This window comes from Bubalus bubalis, chromosome 14 (assembly GCF_019923935.1).
Source record: "Bubalus bubalis isolate 160015118507 breed Murrah chromosome 14, NDDB_SH_1, whole genome shotgun sequence".
Taxonomy (NCBI): Eukaryota; Metazoa; Chordata; class Mammalia; order Artiodactyla; family Bovidae; genus Bubalus; species Bubalus bubalis.
In genome coordinates this window covers 57,236,148-57,252,928 of record NC_059170.1, presented here as the reverse complement: position 1 = coordinate 57,252,928, position 16,781 = coordinate 57,236,148, and the positions used below count along the sequence as shown (strand labels likewise).

The 16,781-nt window shown below is 37.7% G+C and overlaps 1 protein-coding gene across 1 annotated transcript in view; it reads left to right on the top strand.

The window, feature by feature from the left end:
* MYO3A (myosin IIIA) overlaps positions 1–16,781 on the top strand; it is a 161,527-nt gene that overhangs the window by 94,801 nt on the left and 49,945 nt on the right. Inside the window, exons 17-19 of the mRNA XM_044927476.2 lie at positions 1,625–1,835; positions 3,499–3,646; positions 15,315–15,468. Of these exons, the coding sequence (XP_044783411.2) occupies positions 1,625–1,835; positions 3,499–3,646; positions 15,315–15,468 (513 nt within the window). The remainder of the gene's footprint in view (positions 1–1,624; positions 1,836–3,498; positions 3,647–15,314; positions 15,469–16,781) is intronic.

The window sequence follows — 16,781 nt, the reverse complement described above, 5'->3', positions numbered from 1 at the left end:
ATTTTATGTGAGATCACACGTAAGTTTTAAGTAGGTGTTTGACTACATAAAAATTAAAAGTTTTATCCTAAAAGCAGGAAAATAAATTGCAATGAGATGAAACATGAAGAAAAATACTTGCAATGTATATATCAAAGCATTATTCTCTTTAAACTTATAAATCTGTTAGGAGAGATGAATATATCAATGAAAAAAGAGGCAGTTTACAAAGTAAGAACAAGTCACTAATAAAAATATGAAAAGAAGAAAGTATTCAGCTTTTCTAGGAACCAAACACAAATTGAAAGAAGAAAACATTATTTTTTAAAATAATAATATCAATACAATATTGTAAAGTTAAAAAATAAAATTTAAAAAAATGATAATCTCTGGAGTCTGTGATCTTGTATTGAAATTATTTATCTTTCATTTAACTGAAACTGGTTCAGAGTTTTTGAAGAGCAATAGTGTATCTCAACATTATATATATGTTATATATATATATATATATATATATACACACATACACACTCAGAACCAACTGCTAAATTTAGGCAATTTATGCTAAGAAAATAATACAAGACAGGAACACAGATTCATGCCCAAAATATTTATCCTCACATTCTTTACAATTGTGGCCATATGGAAGCAACCTAAGCATCTAACAATTTTAAAATCGATACATTAAGATATATGTCAGAATATTATGCAGCAAAATAAAATGATGCTAGCAAATACTATTCAACAAAATTGGAAATGTTTAAGATATTAAAATAAAATGTATGTGCAGAATAGTGGCAATAAACATGCCCAAGAGGAAAGAAACACAGAATGTTTTCTTTGAAGGTAGGGATTAGGCTCAACAATTTTAGCCACGTAGTCAAGAAATATCTTTTCCCAAGTGCTAAAAGTAAATTTAAAATATTCAAAATATTTTAAAAGGAGAACAACTAATTGGAGAAATTAGCCTATCTGTCATGTAATAGTTTGGTTAAGGATGTTTATTATATTAAAAGTGAGTTTTGTTCACTGAGTTTAAGTATTATTCATTTAAAAGTTCTCTGATATTTAATTATCATTAAGTATTAAATATTCAGGCAGCAAGTTTTAACAAACTTTAGTCATTGACATATGTAACTGATAAGTAGTATGATAAAAATGTATGAATGTTAAAATATTTTATGCTCCCTTGTTTCTATATTGTAAATGTTACTTAAAAGACATTTGTTTGCATATATCCCTTAAGTCTAGGTAACCTTACAATTAATTTCTGTATTTTGAAAATGTGTCTGTATAATCACATTCAAATGATACAGAAGTTTTCATTATGTTTTTAAATTATTGAACATAACTTAGCAACCACTGGCTTGTGCAGTTGGTTGCTCTGTCAGTCAGTTTGGTTTGGGTGGTGCTATGTTATACAACAGCCTGCAACCAACCAGTCAAGATAAGTGGAGAAAGATAATCAAGAAGAGACATAGAACTCTTATTGAATAGGAGCTTCTTTTTATATTATAAAACACTCACATGCTTATTTCGTGTCATTTAAAGAAGGTGAATTAAGACATTTTCATTCTCTGGGGACTGACTTCATTGTCATAAAGTCTTCTAACAACACCTGCTTATTTTTATTTTTATTTTTTAGCTGCTTCTTTGCTTTGCATTCAAGTAGATGAGCTGCAAGAAGCTCTCACCTCCCACTGTGTGGTCACTAGAGGAGAAACCATCATACGACCCAACACTGTAGAGAAGGCTACTGACGTCAGAGACGCAATGGCTAAAACTTTATATGGACGCTTATTTAGTTGGATAGTCAACCGCATTAATAGCTTACTGAAGCATGAGGCATCACCCAGGTAAAAATCTTCATAGAACATGCTCCCCAGATGTCAAGTGATGTAAATCTGCTTTCTAATTTACTGATTTTTCTATGAGTTCCTTTGAAGATGTTTCTAACTAGTATCATTTAATTATTAAAGTTACATTTCTAGTAGATCTGCTTTATTTCCTAATGATACCACTTCACTGCACCATGTGGCTGTAAAACTTTTAGAACTGCTGGAACAAAAACTGTAGCAATGTGAATAAACATAATAGAAAGTGATTTTTTTAGTGTGACTTCTTACTATCATTTTACATTTCTTCTAATTTAGAAGGTGTACTGTGAAGTGTATATACCATTTTATACTTGCAGAGAATATCTGTTCAGCAGTTCTTTGTGTTGAGGGGTTGAATTAAATCTTCAAGGCAAAAGAAAGCTTTCTTTTCTTTTTTATTTATTATCTTATTTATTTATTTTTTGGCTGCACTGCATGGCATGTGGGATCTTTGTTGCCCAACCAGAGATTGAACCTGAGCCCCCCTGCACTGGAAGTGCAGAGTCTTAACCAGTAGACTACCAGGAAAGTCCTGGAAACCTTTCTATTCATATTTTAACCCAGCAAGGGTACATACGACCTCCAATGAAATTTGGTTCAGAAATGCTCTAGATAAACTGGTAAGTGGCAAGGTACAAGCAGTAGTATTATGTGACCATAACCGATGTAAAATATAAGGTAAGTCTATGGCCTGTCTATACACCAGGGATTATGCAGGGATATATCTTTATATCCACAGCTTTATTCTGTAAATCATACAATCTTTAGAAATTGGTATGTGAAGAACAAGATGGATTTCTACCTTAAGGTCGTCTCATTCGCAGCTGCTTACTATGCATAAAAGACCATTTTATACACATTTCAGGCCTGCAATTCATTGTTATTTTTCCATTACAATAAACACCACACCATTAAAACTGTTCAAGCGACTTAAGAACATGGAGGAATAACATTCTTGACTATCTGTCCCTCAAATCAACGAACAGAGATAACCTTTGTGAAGGAGCAGGGGAAAGAACACATCTGGAATATTGAATTGTAAAATAGTAGTTAATTGTATTTTAAAGTATTGCATTATAAAATAAATTAATATATATTTATAACTTTCTCCAGGTTACTGTGAGTTCTGTTTTAAAAATGACAAGTGAATAATTCAAAAACAAATAACCATTCTTTAAGTAAAATATTTTTAGCAGGACATTTTAATTGTCCTAAAATGAGAGACAAAATGCTCTTTCACAGAGTTTTTGCTTTTCTGGTATGGCTCTTATTGAACATAGTCATGCTGTATTCTGAGTGCTTGGTAGGTTTTCCCTGTGATTCATGACTCACTCGGGGCTGTGATTTTTTTGTTTATAAACCTATAGGGCAAAAAGTTTATTTTGTTTAAGTATTCAAGATAGTATGGAAATAGTTTCTGAAGTACAGGGAAAATATTATACTGTCTACATCTTAAAATGAATGCTAGCTACTTTATGTTCTATGGAGGGAAACTTTTTCAATTAAGAAAATTTTCACTCTGTGTTCTAATAATATATAGTTTCTTAGCTAAATCACAAAAGTGACTCAGAGCTACCCTGCTTTCAATTACCTCCTAAGAAAGTAAATAAAAGCTCAAAATAATACCTCTTTAATTTTCCAGTGGCAATGGTGATGAACTAAGCATTGGCATTCTGGATATATTTGGCTTTGAAAATTTCAAAAAAAATTCCTTTGAGCAGCTGTGCATTAACATTGCAAATGAACAAATTCAGTTTTATTTCAACCAACACGTGTTCGCCTGGGAACAGGTGAGTTGAAATGCTTTGTTATATATAGTATACATGCATGCAGTGTGTGTATTCTGTGGAGAATTGTACTATGAAGTGGGATCTAAATCATAGATTGAAAGCCTGAAACATTTATTAAAGTCTACAAAAAGATTTCCTTTGCTCCATGCTCCTAGTAAAAATAAAAACAAGCTAAAAAGCTGGTATGCATTTAGTTTGTCTTGATATGTGATGTTGAATGTGCTCCACCAAAAATGGCTGGACTCTTCTCCAAAACTTAGCATATCTGAGCCCTTGCAAACAAAGGAAATTTGGAAATTTAAGTAAGCAGATGTGTCTAGGGATTTCTTTCTGTAGACTGCAAAGCTGAAATTCTGTTTGGAATTTAAATACCCACGTAAAATGCATTAAACTTCAAAATTCCGGTTGCTAAGCAACAGAATACAAGATAATGGATTTGATGTAAATGCCATGAGATGGTAATTTTGTCAGAGTACAGTAAGTAATTTATGATTCAGCTTCAAAAATCAGAGTGTTACTTGAACTGCATTTGGCAAAAATGTAGTATTAAAATTATTTAGTTAATCAAGCCTAAAAGAAATAGTCATATTTTATATCATTTAGTATGTCATTTTTCCTTTAAGTAATAGTATATTGTTGTGTGTTTACTGTTATATGGTTGTGTGTTCAACTTAAAATTGAAGTTTTTGTTTAAATTTGAAATAAACTAGAGGTACATGGATTTTTTTTTTAATTCAAAATACTTAGCTTTGTTGCAAATTTACTTTGAAATCACATTTTGAAAACAGTGGTTGCACAGAAAATGTTTAGATTGTGGCATTTCTTGGGGCTGAGTTTCTCCACTGTTTACCTGAAACTGTCCTAACATTGTTAATTGGCTCTACCCCAATACAAAATGAAAGTTTTTTTTTTAATAAAAAGGGCAAGAATTTAAGATTTTGTCTGTATTTGCACAGCTCTCATCCACCCCAGGTTCTTGTTTCTCTCACCCTCTCCCTTTCATCACTTCTCCATGCCTCTCCATTAGTGCCATCCTTTAGCTTAGTTATACAATGAAATCTTTTGAAGTCTTTAGAAACAAAACCTTCTTCAGCCTGCTTATGTCTGTAGCCATGGCCCTCTCTCTTCCCTTCACAATCAAGGTCCATGAAAGCATATTCAACATTCACTGTAATATATTGATTTCTTCCCCACCTGGGTACATTGAATCCGTAGCATCTGACTACTGTGTAGGAATGGCCCTTCTTAATCTCATCAGTCACTAAAATCAGAAACATTTTAGTCTCCACATTGGTCTTTCTGTATCTTCAACCCTGTTGACAGATTCCTATTTCCCCGCGTTGGGCATCCCTAACACGCTTTCTGTTTCTCTTCCTCTTTGATGGTTTCCTTTTTTTACTCTTCCTGCACCAACCCGTACATCAGTGGTTCTTAACCCTGGCTGCATCTTAGAATCACTTGGGTAAAATTCCAGTGCCCAGATCCTGTCCCAGTCTGTTTAAGTCAGATGTCTCGGATGAGACTGAGCTATCACTAGTATTTTAAAGGTTCCCAGTCTAGTCCAACTGAGTACAGCTGAGGTTGAGAATTACTGCCCTAAATGCTAGCTCCCAAAGAGTTCTATCCTTGATATCTTCTAATATTCACTAGGCAAGAATCTATTTCCAATACTTCAGCTACTCCCTATGTCCTAGAGATGCTGCAGTCCCCATCTGTAACCCCATGCCTCTTTGATCCTCCTCCTGTAAGGACAACTTCCAGAACTTGATCCAGAATTGAATTCATCTTTTCCTCCCACTTATATTCTTTCTCAGAGAATGGCATCTCTAACCACCAGCTTACTGGAAAAAAACAGTGAGACTTATATTCTTTTTTAAATATTTATTTGACCGAGCCAAGTCTTAGTTGCAGCAGGATCTTCTATTTCAGTTGCGGCATTCAAGAACTTTAGTTGTGATATGCAGACTCTCAGTTGCAACATATGGGATCTAGTTCCCTGACCAGGGGGTGGAACCCAGGCCCCCTGCACTGGGAGTGTGGAGTCTTAGCCACTGAACCTCCAGGGAAGTCCCCATTGAGACTTTTCTTATTCCTTCCTCCTTTATGCTCCAGTAAAAACATGTGACATTTGACAGCACAATATTTGGTTTTCATTTTTGCTCTCTTTCACTAGGCTGAAAGCTCCTTGAGCAATTATGTATTGATTCTTTTTGTATCTTCAGAGCCTGACATAGAGCAAATGCTCAATGAATATTTATTAAATCAATATCATCTTGCTTTAATGATTCACAGTGTTCACAGCATCATTGCTAACCAGAAATTGAAATAAGTAAACTTGTGGCGGCAGGCGGTGATTTGGACTTTTTGATAGGAATCTATTCCGCTTACCTGCTTCATGGGTACATCTTCATGCATTTCCTGTCTGCTTAATTAATTAATAATGTATGTTGGTAGGCTTCTGTTAGTCTTCTCTTTGAGGGATTAAGCTTAGAACCTGGTGTTATTGGAACTAGCCTTTAACCCAATGTACATCTTTCAACAATTATTTACTTTTCACTTTTAATAGACTGTTAGTTTATGGTTCACTTTGACTGATAGCCTTGAATTTCATTTATCATCCTAATGCTTTTAATTCTTTTGTGTTTGGGCTTGCTACAAATGAAACACCTCTTACATGACTTTTTAAAAAATATCCTTGAGAGGTTTTCAAGACAAAATCAACTCAAAATTGCTCCAGCAAATTAAAAATGCAACTAAGATCCAGGATTATGCAAAGCACTTTGAGGAATTAAGGCCATGCCCAATCCTTTCAAGTGCCTTCATGGGGTAAGGACCCGAGAATCCCTACTTCATGATCTTATGGACCAAACATTGGCAGCTGAGTGACCAGGTCAGTGAATCAGTGATTTGGTGGACACAGGACGTAGTCACGGATTCTGTTGATTTTAACATGTGGGTGCACCTGATTGGGTTTTTTTTTCCTTTCATTCTGTCACTTACTTCCCTGTGAAGGCAAAATTTATAACTGAGAAATGCTTATGTAGCTGTGTATTAGCTACCATAGATAAAGAGAGCATTTCTACTAAGGGAGGCAGCTTTTCGTAATAGCCCTCACAGTGAGTCTCCATGGTAATTTGTAGCCAAGATTTTGCTTCTTTGGGGTTTGTTTTTGCTTACTTTCTGATTTTCTTCCATGTGGAAGGGAGCTCAACAGTAGGCAAAGAGTGATAGAAAGCTTGAAGTTCTCTTCAAGTCAGAATCAGACTGGTGCTGTAGTGATGGGTTTTGTCTGTTTAATCGTGCACTGTGGTGTAATCATTGTGGTACAGACAAGGAGAAATGATGTCTGTTTCCTGCTGCTGCTGCTGCTGCTGCTAAGTTGCTTCAGTCGTGTCCAACTGTGTGTGACCCCATTCCTAGAAGTTTACAATTCAAATTAAAGAGAATGAATATCAACCATGGATTAGTCCCCCATGGGCATGAGTTTGGATTGGAATAAATGCCATTGTTCTTTAGACTCAGAATTCTTGTATGATGCTCCAAAGCATTGTTCTAGAATCCTGAAGATCGACCGTACTTCCTCATATACCTATTGATGGGGATAAGCTTTCTGATCCATTAGCACATTTTTCTATTAACCAAACTAGAGTTGGTTTTTAAAGTGAGCTATTAATAGTTGTTTCTCTAAAGGATAGGATTATATATATAATATGCATATGTAATTCATATACGTACCCGTGGGTTTAAAATTAAAAGTCAGAAGTCATTTTATAAGCAGGAAGCTATTTACAGCACATAATGGAAGCAATAAATGCAATAAGTGACTTATCTCAGAGTGTGATGTATATGAATTTTATCTCCAGCTGTTCATATTCTAAAGTTTAAAGTTTTTGAGGATTTGGACGTGGGCTCCAACACAGAATTTGTGGCAACTTCAAAGAACAAAAATTCATTCAATTATATAGTATCTACACTTTCCACTTTTTTTAGCATCATAAAGTAAAAACAATCAATCAGCCGATAAAAAATAGACCCCTTATACGTTTCAAATTGTTTTGCTTGCAAAGTGTGAATTTTTATTTTGTATCCGGCTTTTCCCCCTGTCGCACTACGTGTGTACAGTGGTAGTGGCATTTGTGTTCTGTGTGCTCTTCAAGGGATAAAGGCCATTTTATAGGCATTTTCCTTATCGGCATTGACAGCCTGTACACTGAAGAAACCCTTGGTATACAACAAATCTTCCTTTATAAACGGTTGGCCAAATTTTCAGCTGCTGTTTGAGATCACACCAGGTGTTCCTTAAACTTTCCACCTACTGAGTATGGAACACACACACACACACACAAACACACACACTAGTCACTCAGTCGTGTCCAACTCTTTGCTACCCCATGGACTGTAGCCCGCCAGGCTCCTCTGTCCATGGCATTCTCTCGGGCAAGAATACTGGAGTGGGTTGCCTTTCCCTTCTCCAGGGGATCTTCCTGACTGAGGGATCGAACCCAAGTCTCCTGCATTGCAGGAAGATTCTTTACCGTCTGAGCCACTAGGGAAGCCCTAAGTATGGAAGCTGGTACCTAAATGAGTGGATGCACGTGGCGCATCCCTGAAGCCTCTCCTGGCTGTGAGCAAAATGCCTTTTCCCTCTGGCTCTCACAGGCTGCCCTCGGGACACCTGGTCCTTCCCACCCCTCACTCACCACCCATGATGCACGCTGTTTCTCTTCCATCAAGGAAGTGGGTCAGCGCCCTGTGATGTGGGTATGTGTGGTACTTATTTTGATAATTTCATAATACTTTAAAAATATTTTAATTATGATTGAAAAATATTGTTGAATGAGATATACAGTTAGGAGCATAAATCTGTATACAGCTACTATAGTTTTCTACATGTGAGGGTAGAGCACAGTATTGACAAACTGAAAAACATTTTTTGCTGAAGACTGAAACATGACAGTAAAGGAGAAATTGTTTAAGGTGAAAGAGATCCTGGTGTATAGAAAATTACATGTCTGAATTCCTAAATGAAATGTCTCCTTATCCTAAACCAGTGCCTGTCAATGGAATATAAATTTGTTAAATCCTTTAGGGCTTTTAAACACTTTTCAAGAATAGGTACCATATACAAAGAGTGACTAGATGAAACTTCGGTTCAGTTCAGTTCAGTTCAGTTGCTCAGTCGTGTGCGACTCTTTGCAACCTCATGAATCGCAGCACGCCAGGCTTCCCTGTCCATCACCAACTCCCGGAGTTCACTCAAACTCACATCCATCGAGTTGGTGATGCCATCCAGCCATCTCATCCTCTGTTGTCCCCTTTTCCTCCTCCCCCCAATCCCTTCTAGCATCAGTCTTTTCCAATGAGTCAACTCTTCGCATGAGGTGGCCAAAGTACTGGAGTTTCAGCTTTAGCATCATTCTTTCCAAAGAAATCCCAGGGCTGATCTCCTTTAGAATGGACTGGTTGGATCTCCTTGCAGTCCAAGGGACTCTCAAGAGTCTTCTCCAACACCACACTTCAAAAGCATCAATTCTTCTGCTCTCTACTTTCTTCACAGTCCAACTCTCACATCCACACATGACCACTGGAAAAACCATAGCCTTGACTAGACGGACCTTTGTTGGCAAAGTAATGTCTCTGCTTTTCAATATGCTATCTAGGTTGGTCATAACTTTCCTTCCAAGGAGTAAGCGTCTTTTAATTTCATGGCTGCAGTCACCATCTGCAGTGATTTTGGAGCCCAAAAAAATAAAGTCTGACTTTGTTTCCACTGTTTCCCTATCTATTTCCCATGAAGTGATGGGACCAGATGCCATGATCTTCGTTTTCTGAATGTTGAGCTTTAAGCCAACTTTTTCACTCTCCTCTTTCACTTTCATCAAGAAGCTTTTTAGTTCCTCTTCACTTTCTGCCATAAGGGTGGTGTCATCTGCATATCTGAGGTTATTGATATTTCTCCCGGCAGTCTTGATTCCAGCTTGTGCTTCTTCCAGCCCAGCGTTTCTCCTGATGTACTCTGCATATAAGTTAAATAAGCAGGGTGACAACATACAGCCTTGACGAACTCCTTTTCCTATTTGGGACCAGTCTGTTGTTCCATGTCCAGTTCTAACTGTTGCTTCCTGACCTGCATACAGATTTCTCAAGAGGCAGGTCAGGTGGTCTGGTATTCCCATCTCTTTAAGAATTTTCCACAGTTTATTGTGATCCACATTAGTCAAAGGCTTTGGCATAGTCAATTAAGCATAAATTTCAAAATATATTGTACAGCTCTTTTTTCAGAAAAAAAAAAAAGGAGCCATTCTATGGAACATCATTTAAATCTCCTTTATACAAAATTCATTGTGTGTGTGTTAGTCTCTCAGTTGTGTCTGACTCTTTGCAACCCCATACACTGTAGCCTGGCTCCTCTGTCCATGGAATTTTCCAGGCAGGCATACTGGAGTGGTATGCCATTCCCTTCTCTAGGGGATCTTTTGACCCAGGGATCAAACCCTGGTCTCCTGCATTGCAGGCAGATTCTTTACTGTCCGACCTACCAGGGAAATATATGTAAAATGTAATATATATATATTTTTTATTAGGAATTATCTAAAATACTGCCTCATTAGGTTACTTGTCAAATTCTGAATTAAAGACCTGTGTCATCTCAAATTAATGATGATCAATATTCCCTTTGGCTTGCTATAAACATTAATGTAAAAATGAGCAGGACCATTGATATCAGCTTTGAATAGAAAATACTGAAAGAAATATATTTCCAATCATAAATTTTATGTAGATTTTTAAAGCATGCATATTTGCCACTTTGCTTTCTTCATTTTTAGTTTTTTAAAAAATTATTTCAGTAAAATATTATAACTAAAAATAATATGTATATATAGAAAGAGAGCAAATGATAAAGCAAATGCAGTAAAAGGCTAGAAAAGGCTACATAGAAGTTCTCTGTACCATTCTTGCCACTTTTCTGTTAGTTTGAAATTAGTTCAGCATAAAAAGTGGCAAAATTTCTTTTTTTACTTTAATAAATGTACTTAATTCACCTCGAGTACTGATAACATGCAAAATCACAGATTTTCAACATATAAGGGTTTTCATTCTCTCTTAGAATGAATAACTTCTCAATGGTTTCTTTCCACATGGGCAACATTTTCATGAATATGTACACTTATATGAGCAGTTGGTGAGTAAGAATTCTTTTACTAAAAGACAGATGTCAGGGAATAAATGTATATGTGTATCCTCTTTCCCCCTGCAAATGTTCTGTCAACAACACATTCATTTATCTATTAAGTTTTACAACACATTCAGGCAGTGTCAACATTTTGAAATGTTAAAACCAGAAGAAACCTAAGTAGATCATTTATACAGTTCATAGATACAAATGACTCCCTGTGACTTGCCCAATGATACAGGTCGATTAAACAAAGCCAGGACTGAATCCAGGTGTCTGATACCCATCCAAGCATCTTCTCATTAACAAATAAAGTTGAAAAGAACCAGGAACCAAACAAAGTATTCTCTCATACAGAAGAAAACATGATCCATCTCATTGAAAGAAAGGAAGAAGGAAGGAGGGGGAGGGGAAGGAAGGGAGGAAAAAGAGAGAGAGAAAAAGAGTATTTTCACCTGAAAGGCCAAGGAGAGTCGACCTACATCAGGAAGGAAGGAAAGTGAAGAGAATGGTAGCACTGAGGCAGGTGGCAGCCGCAGCGACAGAGACTGTGACGGCGGGACAGCGAAGAGACTCCCGAACAGGAAGGATACAGACCTCATAGAGCAACAACTGGAAAAGAGAATATAGAAAAAACAGAGGAGCCCGAGGATGTAACTTAAAGGTTGAAATGAAAGGCAGCGAGCATTCTTCCTGTGCCCTAAGGGCCTGGATGGCTCAGTGGTAGAGAATCCTGCAGTGCAGGAGCCGTAGGAGACGTGGCTTCAATCCCTGGGTCAGGAAGACCCCCTGGAGGAGGACACGGCTACCCACTCCATGTCTCTAATCTTGCCTGGAGAATCCCATGGACAGAGGAACCTGGCAGCCTACAGTCTATAGGGTTGCAAAGAGTCGGACACAACTGAAGCGACCTAGCACGCATGCAGAGGACAGGACCGCTACGTTTTTCATCTTTATTTCTACCTTCTCTGGTCCCACGTACCCCTAAATATACATGGCTCTATCTGTTAATGGTAGCCCCCTTGTATGCTGCTGTGTGAGTCTGAGGACAGTGTAGGAATCTTAAGTCTCTCCTGGGGTGACATTTTGACCCAAAATATTTAAGCTTGTGGTGTAGGCCGTAGCTGTGGATGCATCTTCCATAGCCTTTCTACTCTGTCTGTCCACACCTCACACTCAAAATTCATTGCAAAACAAATCTTATCTCAGGCATGAAGTTTTCTAACACAACTTCTCACTTCTTTTCTCCTTGATATGTATTTAGAATGATCCCTTTTTCAAAAGGAATTTGGGGCACCTGAACAAAGTAGGGATTTTATATGCTGAACAGCTCAGCTTTACTGTAGTTAATAACTCCACCGGGGACTTCCCTGGTGGTCCAGTGGCCAAGACTCCATCCTCTCTGTGCAGGGGACCTGGGTTCAATACCTAGTTGGGGAACCAGATCCCACATGCCACAATTAAGACCCAACACAGCCAAATAAATAAATAAACATTAAAAACAAAACTCTACTCATCCTCTTTGAAGGTATTTTTAATATACAGGGCATAACAGAGGACTTTCTGAGTAGTTATATGGGCTACATATTTCCACATATACTTAAAAACAACAATGTTCTGAAATCATAACAGCTATAAGAATACATAACATGTTGTTTCAGGCACAATCATTTTACTAAGAGTGCTTTGTAAATCCGAACAGCATTTTTTTTTCCTCCATCAGTTTGCCTGGATATACTAACCAAGTCTTAAAAATCTAAGCCCATTGTTTTCCAAGTTCCTCATCTCTGCTCTGTGTAACCTGCCACCAAAGCAGTCAGTGGATTTTGACAGAAGCAAATAGAAGTGAAAAATGCATTGATTTAGACCTTAACCTTGCACACTTTCCACAGAAAACATACAAAGCCTCTTTGAACTTTGCAGTTGCCATTTAAGCTATAATCTGCTGTCAGCATAATGTGTCTGACAGTCAAGTTATTCTAGGTCTGTGTACATCTTTCAAGGTTACCTTCCAATGAAAAAGCTGTGAAACTTCATTTCACAGTTTCCATTTTTTGTAAGTTTCCATTTTTTCGTACTGGGTAAACTGGACGTCTTTCAGGTGATCTACCTTTCAGAGCAGTGGGTTCTGCCTCATTTTTATGTATTAAGATTTTGTTGTATTTAAAAATACATGTTTATTTTTTTCCTGGTGACACTCGAACTGTGATTTGAATTTTACAAGGCTCTAAAAGCAGTGGTTAAAAGATTTGCATATTAAATGCCCCACCTGCCATGGGCTAAATTCTTCCACCAAGATCCCAGATAAATTCTCCTTCTCAGAACCCCTTGTAGTACACTGTACATCAGTTCAGTTCAGTTCAGTCGCTCAGTCGTGTCCGACTCTTTGCAACTCCATGAATCATAGCACACCAGGCGTCCCTGTCCATTACCAACTCCCAAAGTCTACCCAAACTCATGTCCATCGAGTCAGTGATGCCATCCAGCCATCTCATCCTCTGTCATCCCCTTCTCCTCCTGCCCCCAATCCCTCCCACCATCAGGGTCTTTTCTAATGAGTCAGCTCTTCGCATGAGGAGGCCAAAGTACTGGAGTTTCAGCTTCAACATCAGTCCTTCCAATGAACACCCAGGACTGATCTCCTTTAGGATGGACTGGTTGGATCTCCTTGCAGTCCAAGGGACTCTCAAGAGTCTTCTCCAACACCACAGTTCAAAAGCATCAATTCTTCAGCTCTCAGCTTTCTTTATAGTCCAACTCTCACATCCATACATGACCACTGGAAAAACCATAGCCTTGACCAGACGGACCTTTGTTGGCAAAGTAATGTCTCTGCTTTTGAATATGCTATCTAGGTTGGTCATAACTTTCCTTCCAAGGAGTAAGCGTCTTTTAATTTCATGGCTGAAGTCACCATCTGTAGTGATTTTGGAGCCCAGGAAAATAAAGTCTGACACTGTTTCCACTGTTTCCCCATCTATTTCCCATGAAGTGATGGGACCAGATGCCATGATCTTCGTTTTCTGAATGTTGAGCTTTAAGCCAACTTTTTCACTCTGTACATAGCACTTATCTAACCTGTGTTACCTTGCATTTTAGGTATTTATTTACTAATCACTCAGTTTATCTTAAATCCACTGAGGACAGGGACTTCATTTTAAATATCTCTTTATCATCCATCACAGTGCTTTATTATAAAGTGTTCAATGAAAATATTTATATTCAAGAATATATTATTGAATATATTGAATAAACATATATATATTCAAGAATATATTAAAATAGTAAGGAAAATAGCATGTAACTTGAGTTTGTGAATGGAGGAGAACGTTCTGCCCAAGACAGTGATTATCTGTTATACTTCCCCAGCAATAGCCGCTATAGAACCTGAGACCTGATGTGTACCTTCCATGTAAGTGTCTCTAAGGATCGGAGGTCAGAGGTCATCTCTTACAGACTACAGCTCTGGGGGCGGGAAAGGACGCAGAGTGAAGGCAAAAGTCACAGAAGCAGAGCTGCAGCATGATTCTTCCCGTCCCTTTTGTAAACTAGATCATCAGCATCTATGTTGTGCTGGTACTACCATCTTCCAGTAATTATTGTTTATTGTTTCTTTTTTATGCATTTGACATTACAGTATACTCAACCACAAATGGTTACTAGTGTACCAGGTATTTTTACTTTGTTAGATGGAGATTGTTACTTCTGCTTAGTAGATGAGAAAATGGACGTCTAAGAGGAAGAAAACTCCGAAGGACAGGTGGCTAGTTAAGTGGCAGAGCCCAGATGGGAACCTGCATGTTCTTGGTTCTTCATCCATCGGTGGCTCCTGTGACCCACAGTTGTTCATCCCAAATAATGTAAATGTCATCATGATTGAAAAGTGATGTTCTTGAGAGATTCAGCATTTCTGAAGTTAGATAAAAGGCTGAAATTGGTGGAAATGTGACCCTAAGATATACCTAATTAATATTCTGTCAATTCTTGAGGACTTCCTTGGTGGTCCAGCGTTTGGGACTTTGCCTTCCAATGCAGGAGGTGCCCATTCCATTCCTAATCAGGGAGCCAAGATCCCATGTGCTTCACAGCCAAAAAACCAAAACATAAAAGCAAGCAATATTGTAGCAAATTCAATAAAGACTTTAAAAAACAGTTCACCTCAAAAAAAATTTAACAAAAGAAATTATGTAACATAATTTTATTACAACTCACTAACAACATAGTCCCCCATGTCTGGAAAGCTTGAGATTCTAATAGAGGGAATTCTAATACATGGAGTATAAACTTTTTATTGTTACCCTGAATATCAACAGTGCTGACTTTAATGAACTAGCACATCTGGAGAGAGAGAAATAAAATGATACCCTCAGTTTAAGGGCAAGGTCATAGGGAGCAATTTTTTGTATGTAGAGCAGAATTTTAGGTAATTTCTGCCAGTTTACATATTGTTCACAAAATTTTAAGTATTTCTATGCCTGTCTTGTCCCATTATAGAATGAATACCTAAATGAAGATATTGATGCTAGAGTTATTGAATATGAAGATAACCGGCCTCTCCTAGACATGTTTCTGCAGAAGCCAATGGGTTTACTGTCCCTCCTTGATGAAGAAAGTAGATTTCCCAAGGCCACCGACCAAACTCTTGTAGGTGAGTTTTAAATTCAGTATGTCTAAATAGTTTTCATGTAATGCAGTCATGTAATTATGAATTTTTTTTTTTTAATTTTTAAAGTTAGTAGAATATTGCTGTGACAAAGACTGGACAAGTAACTTTAAAGAAGAGGCTTTTGATCTAATACCTGGACCAGTGAATGTTTATACTAGGGTGAAATATTTAGTGATAAATTAAACAAATTTCCATATTCAACTTCACCTTATATTATGGTAGAGCCCTGACCATAGGATTTTATGTTAGAAATGACCTTAGAGATCATCCAGCCCTAAATTAGAAATGGAAGGGCAGGGTGAAAGGACAGCTCTCAGAATGGAAAAGAGATAGATGGAAAAGAAAATAACCCCAAAGTTGTGGGGAAATCATTTCATACTAGTCACTTGATTTTGATGTTAAAATGTACCTTCCATGACATGAAATAACAGAGATCTTCTGTTGGTAAAATTATTGTAGAACTTCCTTTATGATCCTATTGTGTTTCCTATGTAATCAATAATAACCTATAGCTCCTCTTAGAGAAAAGAGAGACAAAATACCAAGTGTCTAGGCTCATGGTTTCACATACAGTTGTGTTTCACAAAGCTCTCTGAACAATCTCAAGTACTTGGTTTTTTCTTTCCTCTGTTCTTAGAATGTGGCCTCTAGAGCAGGGACATCAGCATCCCCCTTGGGAACTTGCTGGAAATGTTAATTCTTGGATCCCACTCCAAGACCTATTGAGTCAGAAGCTCTGGAGGTGGGACCCAGCAGTCTATTTTAACAAACCCTCCAGGTGATTCTGATGCTAGGCAAGGTTTGAGTACTGCTGCTGTGCAGTAGCGGAGAAGGCGATGGCACCCCACTCCAATATTCTTGCCTGGAAAATCCATGGACCGAGGAGCCTGGTAGGCTGCAGTCCATGGGGTCGCTAAGAGTCGGAGATGACTGAGCGACTTCACTTTCACTTTTCACTTTCATGCATTGGAGAAGGAAATGGCAACCCACTCCAGTGTTCTTGCCTGGAGAATCCCAGGGACGGCGGAGCCTGGTGGGCTGCCGTCTATGGGGTCGCACAGAGTCGGACACGACTGAAGCAACTTAGCAGCAGCAACAGCAGCAGCTGTGCAATAGTACCATTCCATTACTGTAATCGTAATGGAATGGTAAAATTCATGATCTCGAGTTTTACCTTACCATTTATAATTATATTACAAATCTACATGTAGTAGTTATATAGAATTTTCAGTTTTTTCATGGCACATTTTCCATTTTATGGTGAAAGAGAAGATTCTGTCAATCAGTATTTTTTG